We start from the raw sequence: 26,117 nt of genomic DNA on the forward strand, positions 1-26,117 counted from the left end.
TTGGTGTTCATTATTAGTTTACGTGTTTATGTATGATTGGAAAATTGAGACTAAAGAAAATGGGAAAAAGGTTATGTGAATTGATAAGTAGATAATGTGGACAGACTGACTAGATATCCTTGGAGATGGTGGACGGACCAGATCCGTAGGGAACCCTACCGGGAACGTGGTCTCTCATATCGAACGGGGTATGGAGACCTTATGTGTTTTGGTGCCCATACCAGACGGGGTATTGAGGTTTATGGTTTTGGCGCCCATACCGGACGGGGTATGAGGAGAACCCGTTTTACCCTCATACCGGACGGAGTATTGAGGTTCATGGTTTTGGCGCCCATACCGAACGGGGTATGGGGACGGCCCTGGAATCAGATTATTAATGTTAATGGTTCACGTGTAGCGGGGACCCCCTATGGATCCCCATGGATACTAGTAGGCTGGTAAAAGAGGAAATCTGTTGTCTGATTATTAGAGTGCAAAAGTATAACATGTGTTATGTTACAAAGTGTATATGATTTTATGATGACTTTAATATTATTGTTTTCATACGTTATTTTCACGAGTCTCATCAAGGTAGGTAGACAGTAAAGGTTTTCATCATTAATAAATGAGTTTGTTATAAATTATGTCCATTTGTCATTTTTGTTTTTTACCAACCTTTACTTATGTGGCAGTGAGATAGTGTGATATCCTTACTAAGTTAATATAGTTCATTCCTTACTTAACAATTTCAGATCAGGAAGATGACGAGTTAGACGCCTAAAGATTTTATAGTTCTATTTATAGTTTTTATTTCGAGTATTTCTTTTAATTAGCTTATTATTTCATACGTTGAATACGTTTATGGTTATTGTGTAAGAGATGTTAATCAAAACTTTTATTTCGCTTCCGCATTTAAAATTTTTAATACATACATCTTCATTTAAATTTTCGGAGCCGTTAGAGGATTGGGCAATCACATCGATTAAATAAAATTTTATTTCCTCTGCCTGAGATCCGCCATTGTTTTAAAGAGTTTTATTTAAATTAATTTTTACACGCCATTAAATTTATTTAACGCTGTTATTTTATATCCGTGTAAAAATTTACTTTGTGGGATTATATCTGTTACATTCTCTTCTCTGTCGTCTTCTTCTTTCTTTTATTCTGCAACACACAGCCACGGTACTCGGAAACCATGTCGTCGAGCTTCATCATTCCGTCTGCCCTCTTCCGTTTGCAACACCAGACAAAAATTAAACATGAAAACTTAGAAAATCTAATTAATAACAGCTAGTTTTTATTTATCGTTAAATTTGCTCACCCTTTCATCGTAATCATGTCTGTTTCAGGCTCTCTCATCGACGACCCACAAAATTGATTCTCCGTGAGAAGTAATGATGACGCTTGGACCAACGTTGACGAATAAGAAGCCGTCTGTGAAATCACGTAGGCTACAGTGTGTTTTTGTGTTGCATATGGAAGAGGGTAGATAGAAGGATGAAGTTCGTTGCTTTCCTGGTGCCATGAGATGTTGAAGACTATGGAAGAAAGAAACGAGTAAAAGGGCAAACAAGGGAATATAATATATTTTTTTGTTGTCCGCGTGGCATACAAAATAGAGTATTGCCAGGTTAGCTTCCACGTAAACACAAATTAACAGTGTTAAATAGTTTTAACGGTGAGTGAACTTTTCAAATAAATTTTGAAATATACGAGGATTAATCTGAAAAATAAATTGAAAGAGTTTATTTGAATAGTTCTAAATAGCAAAGAGCAATTATATATTTAACCTCTTTATAATAATTAATGTTCCAAATATGTGTTTGACTTCTCAAATAGTCAAATTTATTTTAAACTACTAACAATATAATATAAAGTTACAAATTTAAATTTTATTAAAATTATAAAATTTATTATTTTATAAATATGCGATTAATTAATAATGAACATATGAAAATACTTGATTTATAAATTCAGTTGAAGCCATAAGATTTATTATATTATAGATGTATTATTGATCGATAAGTAGTATTATATATAATACTTGATTCACAAATTTAAATATAATTAAAACATCATAATTTATTATTTTATAAATATATTATTCACTAATATAAATAAATTTAATTATTAAATTCTATAATTATAATCTAAAATTAATTTGGACTAAAAGAAAATCTAATCATTCAAATGAGTTAAACATAAAAGTTTACGGTAAGAATTCAAAAATAATTTACGTGAAAAATATCATTAATTTTTAATTATTTTTAACTTGGAGTATAATTTTTTAATTATTACTATTTAGTCTTCGTAAATTTAATTTATAACCATATCGTTAATTTTTTATGACATGATGGTTAACTAAAGAGGCTTATTAAAATATGCTTATTTAAAAAAAATAAAAAATTAGCAACTTAATTGCATGAATTTTTAAAAACTTGACAAAATTGAGAAAAAGGCATAAGTTCAAGACCATGTTTGCAATTAATAAAAAATGAAAAACAAGAACCCTAGGCCGATACAATTTATACCCTAGTGCTTCACATTTCTTCTTCTCTAAAACCCAGGAAGAAGAAGAAAACCAGAAGGATGGCCGCCGCAGCATCCCGCCCTCTTGTCACCGTCCAGCCCTTGGAAGGTGACATGGCTACTGATTCAGCTGCCACTGTAACCCTTCCCGATGTCATGAAAGCCTCCATCCGCCCAGATATCGTGAATTTCGTTCACGCTAATATCTCAAAGAACAGCCGCCAGCCTTATGCGGTTTCGAAGCGTGCCGGCCACCAGACTTCGGCCGAGTCCTGGGGTACGGGTCGCGCCGTTTCTCGTATTCCCCGTGTTCCCGGTGGCGGTACACACCGCGCGGGGCAGGGTGCGTTCGGGAACATGTGTCGTGGTGGGCGTATGTTCGCGCCGACGAAGATCTGGCGCAGATGGCACCGGAAAATCAATGTGAATCAGAAGAGGTACGCAGTTGTTTCGGCGATTGCGGCTTCTGCGATCTCCTCATTGGTGATGGCTCGCGGCCATCGGATTGAATCTGTGCCGGAGATGCCTCTGGTAATTAGTGATTCTGCAGAGGGGGTTGAGAAGACTTCTGCCGCTATCAAGGTGTTGAAGCAGATTGGTGCATATCCAGATGCTGAGAAGGCGAAGGATAGCCACGCCATTCGTCCGGGAAAGGGTAAGATGAGGAACCGGAGATATATCTCGCGAAAGGGTCCATTGATCGTGTATGGTACTGAGGGTGCCAAGCTGGTGAAGGCTTTTAGGAACATTCCGGGTGTGGAGGTGGCGAATGTGGAGAGGTTGAATCTGTTGAAATTAGCTCCTGGAGGACACTTGGGAAGGTTCGTGATCTGGACGAAATCTGCATTTGAGAAGCTGGATTCTATATATGGTACGTTTGAGAAGCCATCTGAGAGCAAGAAAGGTTACGTGCTGCCACGTTCTAAGATGGTGAATGCTGATTTGTCAAGAATCATCAACTCAGACGAGGTACAGTCAGTAGTGAAGCCGATCAAGAAGGAGGTGAAGAGGGCACCCATGAAGAAGAACCCACTGAAGAACCTCAATGTGATGCTGAAACTCAACCCTTACGCCAAGACAGCTAGGAGGATGGCTCTTTTGGCCGAGGCCCAGCGTGTCAAATCTAAGACGGAGAAGCTGGAGAAGAAGAGGAAGCCTATAACCAAGGTATCTCGCTTTCATTTCTTATATTAGTTTGCTCGCTGGGAATTCCATATGTCATGATTATATGGTTATTTGTCATTGTTTTATTAGTGTGGATAGTAAGCTTGGTCTTCCTCTCTGAATTCTTTATCTCTTGATTTAGTTCTGCCTGTTGCCAAGCCAATTTCTTCAGTTGAGGGGCTGAATTATCTTATGGCTTTTTGTTATCACCCTGTCTTCTGTTGATGAATATCAGAACATGGTTCCATGCTTTGAAAGCATCTCTATTTAACAAAAAAAGTTTCAGTGTCTAGCTTGATTGGATTCTCTTGAACTTTGGAAATGTACTTTAAAGAATGGTTTCAATTTATTGAGTATTTGTTTCGTGAAGGATTAGTTCCATTTTGCATGAGTAACTTGTACCTATATAATCATATTATTATGCCATTCAATTTCCTATCTTCTTTTTCGGGGTTGAATTATCTTATATCTTTTTGTTGTGTTAAAGAACTGATTGTTTTACACTGTTTTCTAGGGATGAATTTTATGCTTTAACATTATCTGTAATGAATACAAAAAGTTTCATTGCAAAGGTTTAGTGGGTTTCTTTTGAGATATTGCTTTAGTTCGAAATGTATTTTTGAGAATGGTTCCATGCTTTGAAAGCATCTCTATTTAATACAAAAAAGTTTCAGTGTCTAGCTTGATTGGATTCTCTTGAACTTTGGAAATGTACTTTAAAGAATGGTTTCAATTTATTGAGTATTTGTTTTGTGAAGGATTAGTTCCATTTTGCATGAGTAACTTGTACCTATATAATCATATTATTATGCCATTCAATTTCCTATCTTCTTTTTCGGGGTTGAATTATCTTATATCTTTTTGTTGTGTTAAAGAACTGATTGTTTTACACTGTTTTCTAGGGATGAATTTTATGCTTTAACATTATCTGTAATGAATACAAAAAGTTTCATTGCAAAGGTTTAGTGGGTTTCTTTTGAGATATTGCTTTAGTTCGAAACGTATTTTTGAGAATGGTTCCATGCTTTGAAAGCATCTCTATTTAATACAAAAAAGTTTCAGTGTCTAGCTTGATTGGATTCTCTTGAACTTTGGAAATGTACTTTAAAGAATGGTTTCAATTTATTGAGTATTTGTTTCGTGAAGGATTAGTTCCATTTTGCATGAGTAACTTGTACCTATATAATCATATTATTATGCCATTCAATTTCCTATCTTCTTTTTCGGGGTTGAATTATCTTATATCTTTTTGTTGTGTTAAAGAACTGATTGTTTTACACTGTTTTCTAGGGATGAATTTTATGCTTTAACATTATCTGTAATGAATACAAAAAGTTTCATTGCAAACGTTTAGTGGGTTTCTTTTGAATCTTGCTTTAGTTCGAAATGTATTTTTGAGAATGGTTTCAATTTGGTAAATATTTGTTTTGGTGAAAGATTAATGCAGCTTTGTGTTTAACTTGTACCTATAATCATATTGTTATTTCAAAAAATAATCATATTGTTGTACTCCAGTATCTCATGTTATTTACTTGTTTGGCCTAATTGTATGCCCGATAGTGAATGGTGTAGGTTAATATATTTGTTCCTGTTAATATATTTTTGTGTTTTTTTTTTCTTCCAGGAGGAAGCAGCTGCAATCAAGGCTGCCGGAAAGAACTGGCATAAAACTATGCTCAGTGACAGTGACTACACTGAGTTTGAGAATTTCTCCAAATGGTTGGGAGTCTCTCAGTAATAGACGTTGTTTATCTTTTCGTGTTAAGGAGTTGGAAAGTTTCTTGTTTGTTTTCCGTCTCATTTTGGATTTTGCAGTTTAGGTTTCTGGTGACATTATCAAGTTATGCATTTGAGTTATCAGATTGAAACAAAGTTAGCAGCTTTCTTTCGTCTTGAATGTGGTTTTTTCATATTGTTTTAAGATTGTTGTTTGTTTGTTCAATCCTTCTCCAGCGATCTATCTATCATCTGTCTAGAGGACATGTATCGCGCCATAAGCTAATAAGGTGTGATTCTTTCTTTTCGATATTCTTAATTCCCTTAGACTTTTTCATTTAGGAGTGCAGAATAAGAAAATCCTATTCTCTTACTTGCAGTCTAAAGACTCTTGGATTTAGTATCTTCGTTCTTGATCTAATCATGAAGTTTTAATACTCCACTTTCCACCTTTGGTATAAATTATCAAGACCAAGTCCAAGAAACCAATGCCTTTTCTCCATCTCCTTTAAATGGAGTTGTGGACATTTTGGTAATCTGCATTCTGCATATGATTCATAATTAAATGGGTTCAACACCCATTCTTATGCAATTTTGCTAATCTTAATCTCATTGATGTGACCTAATTCTTGATGCCAAAAGTTTACTTGGTATTTTATAATCTTATGCAAATTCCTGAGGCACTTTTATTCAGACTTAGATAATCTTTACGAGATAGGATACATTGTCATTTAAGATGTTTAACATAGATAAGTTATGGTTTCAGAGATGTGAATGATCAATTGCTCGTGGCTCACATCTCATGAACAATCATAAATTCACTTCTTATGTAGTAACAGATTGCTATATCTATGTGTTGATATAATTAGTGTAGCAACTCATTGCTTTATTTTTCCATAATGTGGTTGCATCATTAATTCAATCTCTTTCTTTGTATTTATAAGTCAACTTTATACTGCACTGTTGGTATCATGTCTTGTTAACACCTTTTGGTTCTTCCCCGTGCCCATACTACATTTGGTGTCAATGCAACAACGAACTTTAACAAGGCATGTTCAGCAACGAACAAGCTTATTGAAGTTTTCTTAAGCTTCCAGACCTTTGTTATTGAAGTTTCTTAAGCTTCTAGACCTCTGTAGAATCTAGGAATTGGTAGAATGAGGAGTCTAGTAGTCTTTCATCACTTCTACTAAGTAATCAGAATTCCTTATGAACTCCCACTAAGGAACTAGATTTCAATCACCTCAACTAAGTGACTAACGACTCCCTTGGGAAGATTCTGATTCAAGAAAGACCAAGTTGGGTGAGAACTACTTTCTCATTACACAATCAACTAGTAGAGTTTGAATCAGTATTCTGCATATATTACATATTGATCTTGAACAAGCTATTTAGCTTCATTAGATCAAGATATTCTTTCATATTGACCTTATGATGGAATAACAAGCCAATTTGAAGTTATAGGTGGATAACTTTTACCCATTGCATCATATGCAACTTTGCCTTTAGGTCCTAATAACCTTATTAGGTTTTTCTATTAGGTCTTGTAGCGGCAGAGTAAGTTCTCAACATAGAATACACCATAACATCTCATATGCTCTAAGAAAATTCTCCATGTCTGAACTTTGATTAATGGTTATTCTCTATATTACATATATTGTAATGCAGACATAGGATGGTGATGATCATCTATTAATGTTATCCACTTGAGGCAGATCAAACCCTAGTTATGATTTTACCAGTTTCCCTTCCTCATGTTGGCTTCTGTTCATGATCATCTCTCATGCCATTTAAACTAAGCTACAACTATAACTTTCTTGCTTATGTGCAATTCATGTATATATAGCATTATTTCAACATGACATCTATATTTGAATTTGTTTTCAAATAGACTATTTCCAACTCTTCATTTGAGATAATCTTGCTTTGAATTCACTACTTCAATCTACAAATAATTTTTAAATTAAAATAAACATGAAGATAGTGGAATATATATTTCATTTTGTGCTCAAAAACCATTTAAAATGACTTTAATTTTATGTATAAATCTTTAATTCAGTATGTAAAAAGTTTCTACAAAGAATCATATTTTCTCTTTTTCAAAAACACATTTACCTTCAGTTTGGATGATGTTATTTTGTGGTTTGTTAATGTAGGATATCGTGGTGGGATGATAAAATTCTGTTTGTTTGTTGATTGTATGATTAGTTTATAGTGTTTAATGGTATCCAAAAACCAAAATTTGGGCAAATTTTTAAAATCACTGATTCGGTAGTTTTTGACGGGTTTGTATCTTTGTTCCGATTATATCTTCATTAAATTTTATTAATTTTCATTTTATTCTTTTAAAAAAATGTTATTTTAGACTTCATTTTTATTCTCAACCACCCATCATACTTTTTTTCTTCTTTTCTTCTCTTCTTATCTTCTTCTCCTGAGTTTATTAATTGAATATATTTTAATTAATTAATAATAATATTTAAGTAATTTTTAAAAATAGTTAAATATGATTAGTTATTATTTATTTATTTATTAAAAATAAATAAAAAATATTGAAAATTAATTTATAATAAAAAATTATAAATTAAATTATAATAAATATAAAATTTCATGTATAAATTTAAATTTATCTTATGTTTTAATATAATTATTTTATGAATATTAATCATTTAAAATAAATAACTTATAAATAAATAAATAATTAATTAAATATCGAATAAAATTCAACTCCAAACAAATTGGTGAAAAGTTAAATAATTTATATTGATCAGGTACGTATTATTAAGAGTATGATTGAAATAAATAAGTTGATTGAATACACGTAATTATTTAATTATTTAAAAATTATCAAAATTAAAAATTGTTTCTAATAAAATTTATTTGTCATAAAAATAATAATAATAAATATTATATAATATATAATTTTTTAATAATTGTAAATAAAAAATTATAATTTTAAATTAATTTTTATATTAACTATAAAAAATAATTTTTTATTCTTCACAATAGATTTATTTTTTAATATTTTAAGAAAAAAATTTTATTAAAAATTATAGTTTAAATAATTTATAAAGTTAAATAATTTAATTACTAAGTTAAATGAGTATTTTTTTTTTCTTCAATATTACAAACAATAAGATGTAGACAAATTGGTAATTTGACTTAATATACAACTACATTAACATATCAATTCAAATAAAATAGTTATCATTATCATATATATATTTAATTAAATTATTTATTTTGTCTCTACCTTATTATATATAATAATAAATGAAAAAAAAAGATTCATTTAATTTGTAATTCAATCATTTAACTTATAAAATTATTTAAACTGTAATTTTTAATATTTTTTTTAAAAAAAATTAAAAAAAATTATTTTAAAAATAAAAATTTAATTTTTTAATAGTGAATATAAAAAATTACTTTTCTAAAAGAAAAATTCTCTCTGGGGGGAGGGGGAAAATCCTTCATTTTCCTTTTCTAAAACCAAAATTTGTTCTTCTTTTTAAAACAAAAAGATATGATATTTAAAAATTTAGAATTAACCATGAAAATAAAACTTAAATTTCAGTCAGCCATAACATAACAAGAACATTAATATGTGTAATTAACATGTAAATCTATTTTGTATATGTAACAACCCAAAAACTTTTATAAAGTTGTAATTTAATTTAATTTTATTTAATGGAGATAAAAATAATAATAATTATAAAAATAGGTAAAATTATTTTTGGGAATTAATTGAAAATGATCTTATGAAAAATGGGTGAAAATTTAGATTTTGGGGGTGTTTTTGAAAAGAAAATAAAAAATCGGAGGTCAAAACGTAATTTAGAAAAGATGTGCCACGTCAGCAGCCCGGTCAGTAGCCCCAGCCAACCAGCACACGCCGTGTGGAAGGAACACTGACGCGGGAAGCCACGCAGGACGGGGCCACGTGAGCAATCCGCGTGCGCGCGATCGGACGGCCCAGATCCGTTCCTGCGCGCACAGACGGCCCAGATCTCACGCGTGCGGATGGCCTAGATTGAATCACGCACGGATAGCCAAGATCGCATTGCGATGGACGGTCTAGATTTATTTCTATTTTAATCGCGATCGGACGGTACAGATTAAATCGTGATGGACGACTGAGATTAAAAGGAGAGTTATAAATAACCTCACCCACACTCAATCCCAAACCCTAGCCGCTAGTACCCTCGCCGGAGAAGACGATCCAGTCACCGGAGGAGCCGACCGCCGCCACTCACCGCCGCACCAGAGAATTTTCTGACTACCAGACGAGGTAAAATTTCTCCAATGGGCTCGTTTTTCGATGCTGAATCTACCTGTGGCCAAATCGGAGTCAAACCATCGGCCAATCGGTCGAAAAACACCGCCGAAGTCCAGCGGTGCCGCCGCGGCTTCTCTTGGTTTTTACCTCCGATGAGGCCCTTCCTGATTCCCGTTTGATGTAATTTTTACATTACTGTGATCATTGTCCTTTTCTCTACAGGTTGACCGGAGCAAAACATCAAATCACGACTCGCGCCAGAGAAGCCGCCGTACCCGAGAGCTCCGCCGCTGGTAAGTCTCGGTTTTTCGTGATTTTTTGGCCCACCGAGGGCCCTAGGGGTGTTTTATCGCAGGAATCGATATGAGTTTGGCCGAATTTGGCCAAAAAGGGCCAACCCGAGGCAGATCGCCGCCGTGGACGGCGGGACCATCGACGGAGCATGGCAGAGCCGCCGTGCCGGAATTTTGATATTGGCCGAAAGAGCCCTGGGTCTGATTTGGGGTTTTTTTGGGGACATGTGCAGGTACCGGAAATGTGTTTCAGTTTCTGGAAAAAAATTCAGGGAATCTAGGGACTGCCTGTAGGCGCAGTGAGAACCCGATTTCAAATTTCAAAACAAGTAAGGATTTCTCACCTTATTTCCTATCGCGGCATTAAAGCTCAATAAATGAATAAACGGTATTTAATGAATTTTGTATAATTAATTAAGGTTACTAATGGAGTCCGAATCTAATGTATTTTTCGGTCAGTTGTTGTTTGATCTATTTTACAGTTTTAAATGCAGTATGATATTTGATATGTTTATTCTATGGTTTCGTATGCATGAATCACGGTTTCGTTTATTTTGTTTTGAATTATTGTGAACCCGTTGTTGTCTTGTTTGGTGTTCATTACCGGTTTACGTTGTTATGTTTGATTGGATAATTGAGACTAAGAAAAATGGAAAAATGTATGTAAATTGATAAATGGATGATGTCAACAAACTAATTAGATATCCTGGGAGATGGTGGACGGATCGGGTCCGTAAGGAACCCTACTGAAAACGTGGTCTCTCATATCGGATAGGATATGGAGACCTTATGTGTTTTGGCGCCCATACCCTTTCATACGTTTAATACGTTTTGGTTATTGTGTAAGAAATATTAATCGGAATTTTTATTTCGCTTCAGCACTTAAAATTTTTAATATATACATTTTTTTTTAAATTTTTATGTCTGTTATAGTATATTTCTCTTGCACTCATGTAATTGAAAACTAAAATAGATTAACTTAAAACCCAATAATCCAAGGATTAGTCAAGTTAATAATTTAATCATAATAAAGAACATACATTTGAATTTATATTTATAGGCGAAATAAACATTTAATAGCGATTAAATTTGCATATCTGTTTAGGCCCCTCTTCTCTTCGCCCAAAGGATGAATGATTAGAGATTCCGTTTCTCAAAATAATTTCTCTTATGATTTTACAGCATTCAGCGCATGAAGCGAACTGATCCGATGTGTTATTCCATCTTTGCTCTAGATCAGTTCACTTCTTCCGGTGAATTCTCTGCAGAAAAAGATTCTGATAAGTCGCTGAAGTGAAATGGATTCATTTCCGTCTTCGTCCTAAGGTTCTAGGGTTGCAGCTCTTTGTTGTCATGCACTTGCTCCGATTCCATCTGATCAGATCTCATTGAAAAAAGAAGCCAAAATAATAATAATAAAAAGAAGAAGAAGAAGAAGAAGAAATGCTGCAACATCAGATTGTGCAATCGCCAGCAAGGTTGGGTTTAACAAACCCTAATTCACCTTCTCTTCAAAATCCTAACCCTACCAAATTCTCCTCTTCCTCCTCGTCCCAGCAATCTCAACCCCCACAGCAGCAGCAGCAGTTATCAAATCTTTCCACCCCCACTACGACGTCGTATACTCTGCTTTCTCTTCTTCCACCGCTTCCCAGAGCCCAATCTCTTCTCCTGCAGATGGCTGCGTTGGCCTCCAAGCTCTTCGAGGTTTCCCCGAATCGTTTCCTCTGGCTCTCCGCTTTTCGCGGCTCCTTCCCTACTTTCCTCTCATCACAGGCCTCGTCTCTCCCGCCTCTACCTCTTGATTCCTCGTCCTCCACCAAGGAAATCCTCTCCCTCTTCAATTCCCTCCAGACTCAGCTCTTCGAAGCTGTCGCTGAACTCGTAGAGATCCTCGATCTCCAAGACGCCTGTCAGAAGATCGCCCGCGAAATCAAGTCCAAAGACTCAGCTCTCCTCGCGTTCGCCAACAAGCTTAAGGATGCTGAGCGGGTACTTGACATTCTGGTCGATGATTACTCCGACTATCGGAGACCGAAGAGAGCGAAATCGTGTGGAGAGGAGAGGAAAGATGAAGATGAAGATGAGTCTTCTTGTAGCACAACCGTTTCTTCTCAGTTGAGTTTATCTGATATTTTGTCTTATGCTCATAGGATTAGTTACACCACCTTTGCACCTCCAGAATTTGGTGCTGGACAGGCACCACTGCGTGGGGCAATGCCACCTGCTCCTCAAGAAGAGCAAATGCGGGCTTCTCAGTTGTATAACTTTGCTGATCTCGATGTTGGTTTGCCTACAATGGTGGAGGGTAAGGAGAAAACGATTGAGGCCATCATTGAACCTCCACTACCGCCTGCACTGCCTACAGATGCCAATCCGCTTGTGAATTTGGCGGCCATTCAGGGTCTGCTTCCTCCAAATATCACGGTTCCAACAGGCTGGAAACCTGGAATGCCAGTGGAACTGCCAAGCAATTTGCCCATTGTGCCTCCACCTGGATGGAAGCCTGGAGACCCAGTTACCTTGCCCCCGTTGGAGTCGCTTCCTGTGCCTAGGATTGAGGAACATCCGCCATTACAGCCTGTTCCACCTCAAGGGCTGCATAGGCAACCTGAGACAATACAGGTTAGGCATGTCCAACTGGATATTTTGGATCCAGATGATGACAGTAGTGATTACAGCAGTGATGATGGAAGCTCGGACGATGACGATTGATTAAGGGATGATTTGAGATGATGATATGCTAAAAGGATTTAAGGTGAGTGTTCTTTCACATTACAAGTACTTATTTGTTGGGGAAAAAACTTTTTCTTTCATGTGATGTTCCGATTTTATTCTGATGACTATGCATAAAGGTTTTTCAGTTTTATTGCGACTTTAGTGGAGTTAATCGTGCAATCATGCAGAGTATATAGCGTTATTTCTCATTCCTTTGAAAAGAAATAATATAAATGAGGTTTTGTTAATATAATTCTCTTGATTTTTGACAGGAAAGTGTGAGATACTGATGATGTTTGCACCATTTTGGATCATTTTGTAACTTTTACAATAGCACAAGCAGACAATATCATTGACTACTATCATTTTCTTGGTATTCCTAACTTTGATACTGAATAACTAAAGGAACCAAAGATCATATTGCCATGTTTTGAGCAGATGGGTTTCTATGGTTTGGTATCTCTCAACAGAAGCATCAAAAAGTGAAGTGTTTGCAGTGGGTTTCCATGATTTATCTGAATGATCCTTTCACTTAAACAGTGGGATAAAAAGTGCTATTCATGCTATTTAGTTAGAGGTAGAAGTATAATATGAAAGAAACAAAATTAATGAATACTTCTACTTAGAAGGAAGGAAATTCATTTGCAAATAGTTGTGGATTCCTCCCAAACAGTAGAATTTTATCTAATTCTTAAAGGATATTTTAGGTGATGTTCATGTTCTTTATCTGGCAAGCAATTTGAGTCTTTGTTTTGATTTTGGGGTGATTATGAGGAAGGTGATTGATTTCTCCATTGTTAGTGGTTCTTTGATAAGTAGAATCCATTAAGATTCCAACCGATTGATCTTGTTATGAGGCGAAGAACATAGAAATAAGGAGTTCGAGAATGTTTACGAGTTTTTCTTCTTTTACTTATCTTTAATGTAATTTTAAGGGCTTGTTGAAAGAGAATCTAATGATGTCTTTAGTAAGGAAGTACTCAAAGCTTGTAAATTAATTCTTTATTTGTAATCTGTCAGAAAAGACACTAGTCTGTTTTATTACAATGAGAGACTAGTTACTCTGGTAGTTATTTCCAGAAATTATTAACGATCTTCTTGTCTAATCCCCTTGTTCCCTGACTACTAAATGCTTCTACTTCATGCATAAAACTACATAATTCTTACATAATATTCCTACAACTAGAATACTTTTAATGCATATATAATTAATTATTCATTTCAGAATTCTTCTTCCTTTTCTATTACACCTTGGCATAAGATGTTATTTCGCCACTTGTGGAGTTGCTAACATCCAAGGTCTACAAGTGGCAAAATAGCACAGTTCATCAAAGCCCATAAGCCGAAGGACACCATAGAGGATAGTTTCCTGTCTTCGCATCTTTCTTAACACAAATAACATCTGTTAACCAAAACTTTTTCTTTTCTTTTTTTTTTCTTTGAGATGCTCCAGAGTTTAGATATAACTTCACTCCCATGCAAGAAAAGGCTACTCTACTCTAGGTGAAGCTTTGATTTCCCAAATCAGTTTCCATGGAAAGTTCACCTCAACTCTTTCGGCCTTTGTGGAATAGAGATAATAGGATTTTACTAAAAGAACCGCTTTTGAACTAGGTTTCTAAATGGCTCATCCGATGCTTCATTTGGTCTTTCTGCGTGCCCAAAAATTCATTATTCCCCATCGTTTATGTTTCTAACCAATTCGACCATCCAAGATCCGTTAGCCCTGTCATATGAACAAGACTATTCAACTGTTGCTTCTTTGTTCCTTGCTACGGAGAAAATTGGTGGAAGACTTTGTTCAAGAATTCCATTTCCATGCCATTTGTCTGACCAAAAACTCACCCTTTGGCCCGAAACAATCTTCCAACTTATTGTTAGGACCAACCTTCCCTACAAGGTTGCAGATGCAGAACCCCCCACTAGTGAAACCAATGAAGGTTTACCGGAGGCGACCACCTCCCAATGGAAAACCCCTTGAAGATATGCCATAGTAGTAGTCATTAGCCTAAATACGAGATTAGTTACATATCCACTTTCCCCTTACAGTTATGTCCTTAATTTCAGAAATATTCTATACTGTGTACTGTTTTCTGCAAATTGGTAGTAGAAATAGGACAGTACTGTCAAGAAATAGAATGGAAATTTATGCATGATTTTTGAACGAAATCCTTCATTATCCAGAAAGGATTATTCTGGAAATTCTATTTCTCTTAGTTTCTTCTACTCTTCTATACCCTACTCAAATCTTTTATAAAATCTCCTTGATTTATCTGCCTCCTCTTTGGATTATGTCCTCCTCTTTGGATTATGTACTCTCTCTCTCTCTCTCTCTCTCTCAAAATTCTCTCTATTGTCTATGTCTAAGTCCAAGGCTCTTTACAACTTAGTATCAGAGCTCTCCAATTCTGAGGATACCCTTATCTCCCAGGCAGTTGTGGCTCGTGGTAAGGCCACAAAGAATGATAACAAATACCTTCAGCACATGGAAGACTCCACGAGAGGCTACGACCAAAAGTTTAAGGAGTTTATGACAGAGGGTTGTGAAACTACGCAATGAATCACTGATGACATCCATGAGTCAGAGTGACAAAACCCAGGCTCAACTCTAGTTTCGGCATGTGGCAACAACTGAAAGAAAAACAGCTCCAGAGCCAAGCGGAACTTGAAGCAAGAACTGAGAGCTTGTCAGAGCTGGTGGACAGATTGGCCAAACAAACAATGCCAGAAGCCTGGGTAACTTCTCCTACTGCCACCAACCGCACACTACTGGAAATCTTTCCGTCGAGACAAAGGGAGGTAGGAAGTTGTAGTAATGGTCTCTGATCCCCTGAGGGATAATTTAAATTCTATTTTCAAGGGTAGAAGTTCCCATTTTCGAAGGGGGACAATCTAGAAGGTTGGGCTAGATGCTGCCCAAAGTTTTTTCAGGTGCATGGTGTTGTAAAGGAACATTGGCCGCTCTGTTCAAGGTTGGCTTACTCACAATGAGCTCTAATGTTGAGACGATTTTGTGGAAGAACTATACCAAAGTTTTGGGGAACCTACTGACCTGGTCGAGGAGTTTAATAAACTCACTCAAGAAGTCTCGGTGGTGGAGTATAAAGAGCATTTGGAAAATTTTTAAGGTCCCAAATGTTAAGAGACAACCCCATTCTAAAGTGCATTTCAAGCCTCAATAGCGGGTTAAACGAAGAACTTCGCCCCATGATTAATTAAAACCTCAATCTAGCCTTTGAACAGGCCCTCCTCCAAGAACAATATGTCCGAGCCATGTTTGGACTCCAAAAGAGCCGCCTAAAGATTACCTCTAGCTCAGAAATCCAAACCAGTCAGCACCTATATCTCTCCACCCAAACCTTCTTCCACACCAAAACAAGACACTATTCTCTTCCCCATGTCCCACTGTGGAAAAAACCATCACTAACACTACCCATAAAAAAAGAATAACCAGGTTGTCCATGCAACTGTAACTCTTCTACCCACACAAATGACCAAAAAACGACCCACCAATGCTTGTCTTAAATGTTGGAAACCGTACTTTCCGGTTCACCAATGTAGATACAAGGTTGGTGGTAGCCTTAGAAGAGTGTACGGAAGAACCCGAGGAAAAGGAGGCGGAGGAGGTAATACGGGCAGAAGAAGAGCCTGAAGGCACAGCCACATTATACGTTTAGGGCATTGAAGGAGTATTAGCTGGGGGGGACTGCAAAGATCAGGGGTTTGATGGAAGGAAAACAGGTCATCATACTTTTGTACAACGGTAGTTCTTATTCATTTTGAGACTCCCAGGTAGCAGAAAGGTTGAAAGACGGAGTCATGAATAAAAAGATCTTGATTGTGATGGTGGTGAATGGCTAGAAAATGGTTGGTGAAGACGAAATTTAATCAAGCTAAAGAAAAAAAGAAAGAAAGAAAAGAGGTTGCTCAGATTTTGACCCAAATCCTCTCTACCAGGCATCAAATGAAGCTTGATCATAATGACTTGTTTGGATCTTTCATGGGGGATAAAAGAAGGACTAACCGACGTCGGTAACGTAATCGGCGTTATCTTCGCCGCTGGTGACACCACCGCAAGTGTTTCAACTTGAATTGTCAAGTATCTGAGGGAAAACCCAAGTGTTTCTGCAACCTGTCTTTCTCTTCACCATCTTTATCTTTACTCTTCTTCATGCCTTCTTGTTCTTCCTGCAAAATCATCAAACTTCACTCCCGCTAAACATAAATCATCTACAAATATATATATATATATATGTATGTATATATACTTACAGTCACGGCTTGCAGAACAATTGGGTTTTCCCCCCCAAATTCTTTAGAATCCTAGTTAAAACACTGGCGGTGGTGTCACAGGCGGCGAAGATCACGCCGATGATGATATCCCCGTGAAACGATCAACCCGCCGAATCTCCTGCAAAAGAAACCCACAGACTGTAGATTAAGTTAAATTGTTCAGCAAAAACACCAGAATCAGAACCAAAAAAAAAAACAAACAGCTTAATTACAAAAATATCCCCTAACCTTTTTCTTTATTTCTTTAAATTTGGTTTTAACTTATTTTTTGTTGCAACAAAATTTTAATAAAAATTCAATTCTTATGATAATTATGTTAATATATATTTTTTAATAACATGACTAACTCCTGGTGTTAACGTGTCAAATATGTTTATTTAAGACATAATTAATTTAATTAAAAAGTATTAGTAGCTGATTTGAAAAATAAAAAAAGTGAAAATTCGGGGACTGTTTTGCAGTAATTTTAAATGCTAGGACTAAATTGAAAAATAGCTAAAATTGAAGGTCATGTTTGCAATTAAGAAAAGAAGAGAGCAAAACCCTAATCTCTCCCCCTCGGTCTATACTTCTTCTTCTGAAGAAACCCTGGGTATAAATTTATCCGGCAGCATTTCTTCCTCTCGATAGCCAGGAAGAAGAGAGGTAGAAAATGGCCGCGGCAGCATCCCGCCCTCTCGTCACCGTCCAGCCCCTGGAGGGTGACATGGCTACTGATTCAGCTGCCACTGCAACCCTTCCCGATGTCATGAGAGCCTCCATCCGCCCAGATATCGTCAACTTCGTTCACGCTAATATCTCAAAGAACAGCCGCCAGCCTTATGCGGTGTCGAAGCGTGCCGGTCACCAGACTTCGGCCGAGTCCTGGGGTACGGGTCGCGCCGTTTCCCGTATCCCCCGTGTTCCCGGTGGCGGTACACATCGCGCGGGACAGGGTGCGTTCGGGAACATGTGCCGTGGTGGGCGTATGTTCGCTCCGACGAAGATCTGGCGCCGGTGGCATCGGAAAATCAATGTGAATCAGAAGAGGTACGCAGTTGTTTCGGCGATTGCGGCCTCTGCGATCTCCTCGTTGGTGATGGCTCGCGGCCATCGGATTGAATCTGTGCCGGAGATGCCTCTGGTTATTAGCGATTCTGCGGAGGGGGTTGAGAAGACTTCGGCCGCTATCAAGGTGTTGAAGCAGATTGGTGCATACCCAGATGCTGAGAAGGCGAAGGACAGCCACGCCATTCGTCCCGGAAAGGGTAAGATGAGGAACCGTCGTTATATCTCGCGCAAGGGTCCTCTGATCGTGTATGGTACTGAAGGTGCCAAGCTGGTGAAGGCTTTCAGAAACATCCCGGGAGTGGAGGTGGCGAATGTGGAGAGGTTGAATCTGCTGAAGTTGGCTCCAGGTGGGCACTTGGGAAGGTTCGTCATCTGGACGAAATCTGCTTTTGAGAAGCTGGATTCTATTTATGGTACCTTTGAGAAGCTATCGGAGAGCAAGAAGGGTTACGTTCTGCCACGTTCTAAGATGGTGAATGCTGACTTGTCAAGAATCATCAACTCGGACGAGGTACAGTCTGTAGTCAAGCCGATCAAGAAGGAGGTGAAGAGGGCACCCATGAAGAAGAACCCACTGAAGAACCTTAATGTGATGCTCAAACTCAACCCTTACGCCAAGACAGCTAGGAGGATGTCTCTTTTGGCCGAGGCCCAGCGTGTCAAGTCTAAGAAGGAGAAGCTGGACAAGAAGAGGAAGCCTGTAACCAAGGTATCTCGCTTTACTTTGAGCTGTCTTCTTTTCCTTTTTTATATAACTTTGCTCACTAGGAATTCTATGTCTGGATTATGTTGTAGTCTGTCATTGTTATATTAATTTGGACCTTACGTTTGGTCTCGCATATTGAAATTGTTTCTATTTTTTTGTTTTGGGAACTGAAATTGTTTATCTCTTGATTTAGTTTCGGCTGTTGCTAATCCAATTTCTTCGGTTGATGGGGTTGAATGATTTTTGCTTTTGTATTTGATGAGCATAGCAACGTGGAAAAGTTTCAGTTTTTAGCTTGAATGGATTTCTTTTGAATTCTATAAATATATTTTAAAGAATGGTTTTGATTTAGTAAGCATCTTTTTAAGTGAAGGGGTAGCTATGATTTGCATGAAGAACTTCTATCTATATAATCACATTGTTATGTATATCAATTTAGTACTTTTGTTTGAGGGGTGGGCTTGAATTATCTCATGTCTTTTTGTTATGTTAAGGAACTGATTGTTTGCCCTGTTTTGTACTGATGATTTCATGTCTTAACAGTTACCTTTAACATAATACAAAAAAATTTCAGTACTTACCATCTTTTGGGTTGTGTGGGAGGAGGGGTACAAAAAAGCTTTTGATGGGATCGAGGAGTGGATGGTTTTGATTTACTTAAGAATATATGGTTTCAAACTCTTTGGGTTTTAGTTACTGGGTCATCCTTTTAATTCAATAGAGGATTTGGGAAATTTTATTGACATTTTAATTGATTTGTAAATTTTTGTAAATGGGTGGTCACCCACCCCCTTGTTTCCGATATCAATATATACCTTACACTTTTTATTTTTTTTAAAAAAAACTGTGTTAGCTTTAATGGGTTTCTTTCAAAGTTTTACTTTGAAAAAATATCTTTTTAAGAATGGTTTTTAATTTGGTGAATATTTGTTTTGTGAAAGAGTAATGCAATTGTGCATTCAATTTGTACCTATGATCATATTCTTGTACTCTAGTATCTCATGCTTTTACTTGAGTGATGACTTAATTGTATGCTGGGTGATGAATTGTGTAGGTTAATATATTTGTTCCTGTTAATTTATTTTGTTCATTGATTTCCTTCCAGGAGGAGGCAGCTGCAATCAAGGCCGCTGGAAAAACCTGGTATAATACTATGATCAGCGACAGTGACTACACTGAGTTTGAGAATTTCTCCAAATGGTTGGGAGCCTCTCAGTAAATTTTGTGTTCACGAGTGTACGGAGTAAGAAAATTTCTTGCTTTTTTATCTAATTTTTTTTTTTCTATTTTGCAGCTTAGATTTTTTGTGACTGTTATTAAATTATATGTCTGCGATAGAGTTATTACATTCTGAATTGATGTTTTTACTTGAAGACTTGTTATGATGATAGTCCAGTGGTCTCAGACTTTTAAACAAATTTAGCAGCTTGTATTTTGAATGTGATTGTTAGTCTCCCAACTTTTGTTTCCTGAAATTGTTTGTTGTCTGCATATTGAATACTTTTTGATGATATAGGATGATATATATATATATATATATATAGTGAGAGAGAGAGAGAGAGAGAGGGAGAAAAAAAGAGGGAGGGAGAGAGAGGGGGAGGGAGGGGGAAAGAGAGAGAAAGACAGACAGGGAGGGAGATATATAGAAGGAGAGGGAGAAGTAGTGTGGTGATGACGAATAGGGTTTTTGGCCTCACCTCTTTACCAATATGTATATCACATACCATTAAATCACCAAAACCATTAACAATTTTCTGCATCTAATCTCATAAATAAATATGGTGGGAATGATGCTGCTACAATTTGATAGCAATTACAATGTTTTATTATGTCGCTCAAGAGTGTAATTTTAATGGGATTGTGATTTTTTTTTTTGACATAAAAGAAAAGTATTATTATACATATAAAGTCCCAAAGAGGTACCACTCAGAATACAAGTAATGGAATTGTGAGAAAATCATGACAATGAGATATCTCTAGATCTTACACAGTTTATGAAATTGACTAACATACACTATCTTTATCAATTTTATCTTAGTAACTTGTTAATCCAAGGGATTATAGCGGAATAAAACTCAAATTGTCCGTGATTGTAGTATGTAATTGAGTCGGATTACACTCGAATATACTTTAAAACTCGATGAGCTCAAACGAGCAAACGGATTCTTGGCTTGTCTTGTCACATATATCTTTGTGTTAGCATTAACAAGTTGAATGTAATAAAACTAAAAGGATAGAAATCAACATTTGTGGGATTAATTTCAAATCAAAATCTACTTCATCGACTATATATATAATTAAACATAATTGAAATGATTTTATTGCTATTTTCCCTTTTTATTTTATCACTAAATCAACTTTTAATATAAAATTTTCTATTCATCTTAATGTATTAATATTTTTAAATTATTATTTAAGTAATTTATAAATTTAATTAATTAAATGGCCGGCGTACACTAATAATGATACAAATTTTAATTAAAAATATATATAATATGATATAATCTATTGATAACATATGCAATTCACAATTGAACTCAAAATAGCATAAACGATAGAGTCGAAAAATAATAGATACTAAATGAAGTACTTATTAAATTCACAAGTACAATAATGATATTGCATAATCCAAGTCACATACTCAACTTTATATATACATATAGTAGATTGTAAGTATTGCATATATGAGTCATAATAAAAAGCTTATAATTTCAATTTCATATCAAATTCTTTTAGTATATAAGCTAAAACTTTACAATAAAAAACAACAATAACAATTATAAAAATATCTAAAATAATATTAATTCTTCTATATACTAAAATTTTTCCTCACCTAATAATTAAACAAGATTTTTACCTCCCACTATACATACATTAAAGTAAAAGTCTAAATCTAAAAACTACTCTTAAATAAACTATAAAAAAAAAATATATTTTTGAAGACTATCAAATATCACGAGGGTCAACAAAAACCACTGAAGAATTCGACGATGGTGATTTAGTCCAATCAGACGGCTCATCATCCCCCAGCTTCTTCAAACACCAAAGATCCTCCTCCAATGATAATTTCCTCCAATGAGGAATCACCGTACGAACCGGATCACGTGGGCCCACCTCCGCCACAATGGCCCTACACCCATCATCGTCCATCCCCATATTATGAACGAAGCTGCATAGACTTTTCATGAGCCCCGAAGCACAAGATCCTTCCATGTGAAGTCCGTACAAAAAGTACACCCAAAACTTGTTAAACACGTCGGGAACCGACGGTAACTTCAGCCACGGCAGTCGAGAATCCACCCACCTCGAAGCCGCGCAAAATCCGCGCGTCATCCGAGACGCGCCCTTTAATTGGAGCCTGAACACTTTCTTGATGCTCCACACGCTCAGTACCGCGTAGCTCGGAGGAAGAACGCTGACGTCATCCGGGTCCCACTTCGACAACCATTTTTTGGGCAGCGCCATGAAGCTGCCCAAGCTGTGGTGGCTGCCCAGCACATTGTCTATATCTTTGGGGAAGAACTCGGCCGAGTCGGCGAAAACTCTGCGGTATATTGACTCAGTGAGTTTGGGAGTGAGACGGACAACTGCGACGGCTGAGTCGACTCGCTTGCGGTGAGCGTGAACCGGTTGGACCAGCAGCGTCGGAGTTCGAAACTTGCGGTAAGCGCATTTTGTGGTGAATAAATGGATCGACGGGTGGTTGCTGCAGTCGGTGGCCATGTATGCATAATCCGCACCGTTTTGTTCGGACCATTCTTCTACTTTTTTCACAAGTTCTGTGGCAGCCCCTAGATTCCTGCATTATTTATGTTGCAAAAGTATAATAATTAAATTAATATAAATTAATTAATTAGCATTAATTTTTGTTTAAGAAAATGTTTTTGCCTTTAACTTTCCAGAATTAAAATAATAATTTATAAACGTGGTTGGCTCGAGGTAATTACCTAGAGATTAACAAAGGAAATGTTGATTAGATCTTGGATGATGATGCCAAAATGTAGAGCACTTTATGTAATAATAAGTTTTTAAATGAAAAAAGTATGGAGCATTTTAAAGACATCACTAACACTATGCACTATATATATATATACACACACACACACACACACACACACATGAATCTTGTATATATTTAAATCAAATTAGATTAGATTAAATTAAATTAAATTAAAAAAAAGAAGAGAAATATTGGGTTTGCATCCAAATCCGTAATTAATTAATTAATTAGTAATTAAAAATCAATGATGGGCATATGGATCGGCAGTATGATTATATACTACTCATAGTTAGATTAAAAGGAAATATGAAGAGATTATGTAGCTAGTGGGAAGTTGGAATTAATATATGGAAATTCAAATTATATAAAATTAAGACTTAATTATAATTAATTATAAGCTAAATCTAGTTGGCTTTCCCTGATTAGAGGAAAGGGAATCTAATTATGGCTTCAAAAAAAAAAATATTAATTTTCTAATTTTAAGTTCTCACTTGGAAATGCAAGATGTGGAAGTTGAGGGTGCGGAGGAAAACGTGATTAAGCCTCCATTAACGGGTGTTTTAAAGGGGGTCACAAAACGACACGACACCAGTGCGTTTCGCGTTTTCTCAAGAAGTAACGGTTAAAGTATTTTATTTAATTATACAAAGAGACAGAAAATTAAAAGTAATTTTCAAATACACCCCTGGAGATTATAAAGAAGAAAAAAAACCTGTGTTGAGGAGAGACTCTTAGTCCCAGAAGATATGCCACTTTCACATACATTGAATTCCCTCTTGTCACGGTTTTCACACACCCTCTTACCACCCCTACAATATTTTCTTCTTCTCCGTATTCCGCCACCTGTGCAAACTCAGAACACGAATCGATCATCATACAATTCTACGCATATAAATATGCGTACCCGTATACGTTAAATATTTTAATTACTTTTAAAATTATGATGACCGCAATTTACTTATAATATATTAACACATTTTTTAATTGATAAACACACGTGTGATTTATATTTTTCATTATGTTAATAGATTCGTGCACGTGCACGAGTATAATAATTAAAAGTATCAAAACGAACAAAATAGAAGATTTATTATAGAATTAATGTGGAAAGTGATTAAAACGTAGAATTTTACCAGCATAATATGTAAAGAAGAATGACGAATACGACACATAGGATCGCCCATGAGATCAGTAACGAGCGTAGACTTGCCTTGTTGCCCGATTTCGCACTGTCTCTCCATCTCCTCCACTGCTTCCTTATCTTTCTCTTCATTATACTCTCTAACCATCACCAAATTTCTCCCCTTTACTTCCATGGCAGCGGCGTCTACCCTTTGCAACATGTTTATATATGTGTATGTATATGTATATATATAGATATGGTAGGAAAAGAAAGGAAGGTTTTGACGGTGGTGTAGAGACTTAAGCTGGCTAGCTTTGAAACAAGCTAAGGTGAAACTACATACAGTTATATAATCACTATACCACTCTTATTTATAAGGACAGCATGTGCTTATGTGGCAACTTTACAGGGGTTCCGGGGGGACTTTCCGACATTTGATAGCCAAATAATTAATTATTTTCTACTCAAATTAAATTGAATTTATTAGCCTTATATAATATTCTATATTTTATATATATATACAAAACTATATAAACATACAAACCCAAAATTTTTAATAAATTTCCATAACTACACACAGATACATACACACACACACACACACACACACACACACACACACTAGTACTTAATATATATATATATATATACATATATAAACATATACAATTGTAGATTCTCCTGTTGTTTGGGTAATGATTAATATTGATATAATACTAGTTAGTAGATAAGACAATATGGGTACAATAATGGTATAAAATCTTTTATCATATGCAAATGCAATTTAATCATCAGCTGATATAATCACTATATGATGATGGTGATGATGACACATATATTATTATACAACACTTAATAAACTCCCTATCAGGAGCCACTTGGAGCAATAGTTGCCTTCATATATATATATATATATATGATATTATTCATCATTATCTCACTATATATATAAATATTAGAATATACCCAGAAAAAAAAGCTGAAAGAAAATGAGGGAAATGCATTGTACATGCGAAAATATTATAGTGGGAATGCATCATAAATATATATATATGTTTATATGTAAGCACTATAAGAATTAATTAAAGGGGATCTTGATGGAAAAGGAAGTGATGAACCAAATGGGTTTTGTTAATTTGTGGGTCTGGTAGATCATGTGTTCATGATTTAAAGTGCTCATTTCATGTGTGATTAAAGCTGAGTTAAGAATAGGATTTAAAAAAAAAAACCCTAAAATTTTTTGGGTTGGAGAAGAAGTACAGATTAAATATTACTTCTCTTTTCACCAATTATTGGGGGAGGTGGTGAGAACCATGCCTTAACACCATGTTTTTTGCTGAACATGTGGATGGTCTCATGAGGGTGATGATTCACCCTTTAACATATATGCAAAAGGGTTTTTCTTTTCTCCCTTTTAATTTCCTTTTCTTTTGATGTTATATGTATATATATGTGTGTGTATATATATATATATATATATAATATGTGGAGCATTTGTCTTTTCAGAAAGGAGAATAGTGTGACTAATCTAAGAGAATGCTAAGGACAGGTGTAGGATGGTGAACAAGCAAGAACCTTTTGCTAGCCATAATACATAAGTCATGAGATTGTAGTTGATTTGTGTATTTGGGATAAATATAAAATGGTCCTTAAAATAGGAAATTGATGTTGTAGGAAATTAGCTGATGGTATAACTATTTTGGGAAACTTATTTTTAACTTTGGTTTGGCTTCTTTATTTGTAGATTGCTTCCTAATTAGTTAGAGACAACTGGTTCAACAAGTGAAAGAGAAATTGTTCTTGTCCAAATGGATTCAAGTCAATGAATTATGACAACACAATTTCATTTGTGAATAGGGGATGAACATTCAAGACATCCCAAATCATGTCACTAAAGTACAAAGTACTTATCTTTTTGTCAATCTAATATATAAATATCTATATATATACATATATATAATCATTTTTTTCTATGTTTTTTTGTCTAAAAATTCATACAAACATTAATAAATGTGAGAAATTCATGCAAATGTCAATAATAACAAACAAACATGCACGACATAGTATGTATATCTGTTCGTACTCATTTTTTATATTAAGCTAACAAAACCAAAATATATAAAAAAGATTAAGTTATAGCAAACACAAGATCAAGCGCAAGTGATATATGAAGGATTGACAATCCCAATAAAGGCGAAACACTAAGCCTACACATAAGGGGTAAAGTTGAAGAATGAAGATTGATCATAGAATGGTTTATTAGTAGAAAA

The 26,117-nt window shown here is 35.6% G+C and overlaps 4 protein-coding genes and 1 long non-coding RNA gene across 5 annotated transcripts; 3 read left to right on the forward strand and 2 right to left on the reverse strand.

Moving 5' to 3' along the window:
- The first annotated feature begins 2,516 nt into the window (after positions 1-2,516).
- LOC110821071 (large ribosomal subunit protein uL4-like) lies at positions 2,517-5,614 on the forward strand. Its single transcript, XM_088220924.1, has 2 exons — positions 2,517-3,675; positions 5,297-5,614. The coding sequence occupies exons 1-2, from the start codon at positions 2,569-2,571 to the stop codon at positions 5,408-5,410; spliced, it is 1,221 nt and encodes a 406-aa protein (XP_088077050.1). The 5' UTR covers positions 2,517-2,568; the 3' UTR covers positions 5,411-5,614.
- Positions 5,615-11,043: 5,429 nt separating this feature from the next.
- On the forward strand, positions 11,044-13,781 carry LOC110820993 (hydroxyproline-rich glycoprotein family protein). The gene is made up of 2 exons (XM_088220926.1): positions 11,044-12,715; positions 12,948-13,781. Exon 1 carries the CDS (start codon positions 11,401-11,403, stop codon positions 12,670-12,672), a length of 1,272 nt encoding a protein of 423 aa, XP_088077052.1. The 5' UTR covers positions 11,044-11,400; the 3' UTR covers positions 12,673-12,715; positions 12,948-13,781.
- Positions 13,663-17,127, reverse strand: LOC110820994 (uncharacterized). Its single transcript, XR_002540990.2, has 2 exons — positions 16,948-17,127; positions 13,663-16,863 (listed from the first exon to the last, which is right to left on the reverse strand). It is a non-coding gene; the product is annotated as an uncharacterized LOC110820994 (long non-coding RNA).
- Positions 17,128-17,519: 392 nt separating this feature from the next.
- LOC110820992 (large ribosomal subunit protein uL4) lies at positions 17,520-20,199 on the forward strand. The gene is made up of 2 exons (XM_022050641.2): positions 17,520-18,727; positions 19,830-20,199. The coding sequence occupies exons 1-2, from the start codon at positions 17,621-17,623 to the stop codon at positions 19,941-19,943; spliced, it is 1,221 nt and encodes a 406-aa protein (XP_021906333.1). The 5' UTR covers positions 17,520-17,620; the 3' UTR covers positions 19,944-20,199.
- Positions 20,200-21,501: 1,302 nt separating this feature from the next.
- Positions 21,502-24,388, reverse strand: LOC110821110 (putative N-acetyltransferase HLS1-like). Its single transcript, XM_022050841.2, has 3 exons — positions 23,858-24,388; positions 23,437-23,567; positions 21,502-22,523 (listed from the first exon to the last, which is right to left on the reverse strand). The coding sequence occupies exons 1-3, from the start codon at positions 24,065-24,067 to the stop codon at positions 21,671-21,673; spliced, it is 1,194 nt and encodes a 397-aa protein (XP_021906533.2). The 5' UTR covers positions 24,068-24,388; the 3' UTR covers positions 21,502-21,670.
- Positions 24,389-26,117: the final 1,729 nt, after the last annotated feature.

The sequence above is a fragment of the Carica papaya genome, chromosome 5 (genome assembly GCF_054855325.1).
Source record: "Carica papaya isolate Zhongbai chromosome 5, ASM5485532v1, whole genome shotgun sequence".
Taxonomy (NCBI): domain Eukaryota; kingdom Viridiplantae; phylum Streptophyta; class Magnoliopsida; order Brassicales; family Caricaceae; genus Carica; species Carica papaya.

What these genes read in the sequence shown, in the direction of transcription:
- LOC110821071 (XM_088220924.1), top strand. Translation starts at nt 2,569, where the DNA reads ATGGCCGCCGCAGCATCCCGCCCTCTTGTCACCGTCCAGCCCTTGGAA. An exon ending in AGAGGAAGCCTATAACCAAG is followed by an intron (nt 3,676 to 5,296) that starts GTATCTCGCTTT and finishes TTTTTCTTCCAG; the next exon opens with GAGGAAGCAGCTGCAATCAA.
- LOC110820993 (XM_088220926.1), top strand. Translation starts at nt 11,401, where the DNA reads ATGCTGCAACATCAGATTGTGCAATCGCCAGCAAGGTTGGGTTTAACA.
- LOC110820992 (XM_022050641.2), top strand. Translation starts at nt 17,621, where the DNA reads ATGGCCGCGGCAGCATCCCGCCCTCTCGTCACCGTCCAGCCCCTGGAG. An exon ending in AGAGGAAGCCTGTAACCAAG is followed by an intron (nt 18,728 to 19,829) that starts GTATCTCGCTTT and finishes ATTTCCTTCCAG; the next exon opens with GAGGAGGCAGCTGCAATCAA.
- LOC110821110 (XM_022050841.2), bottom strand. Translation starts at nt 24,067, where the DNA reads ATGTTGCAAAGGGTAGACGCCGCTGCCATGGAAGTAAAGGGGAGAAAT. An exon ending in CTTCTTTACATATTATGCTG is followed by an intron (nt 23,568 to 23,857) that starts GTAAAATTCTAC and finishes GAGTTTGCACAG; the next exon opens with GTGGCGGAATACGGAGAAGA. An exon ending in AGAGTCTCTCCTCAACACAG is followed by an intron (nt 22,524 to 23,436) that starts GTTTTTTTTCTT and finishes TAAATAATGCAG; the next exon opens with GAATCTAGGGGCTGCCACAG.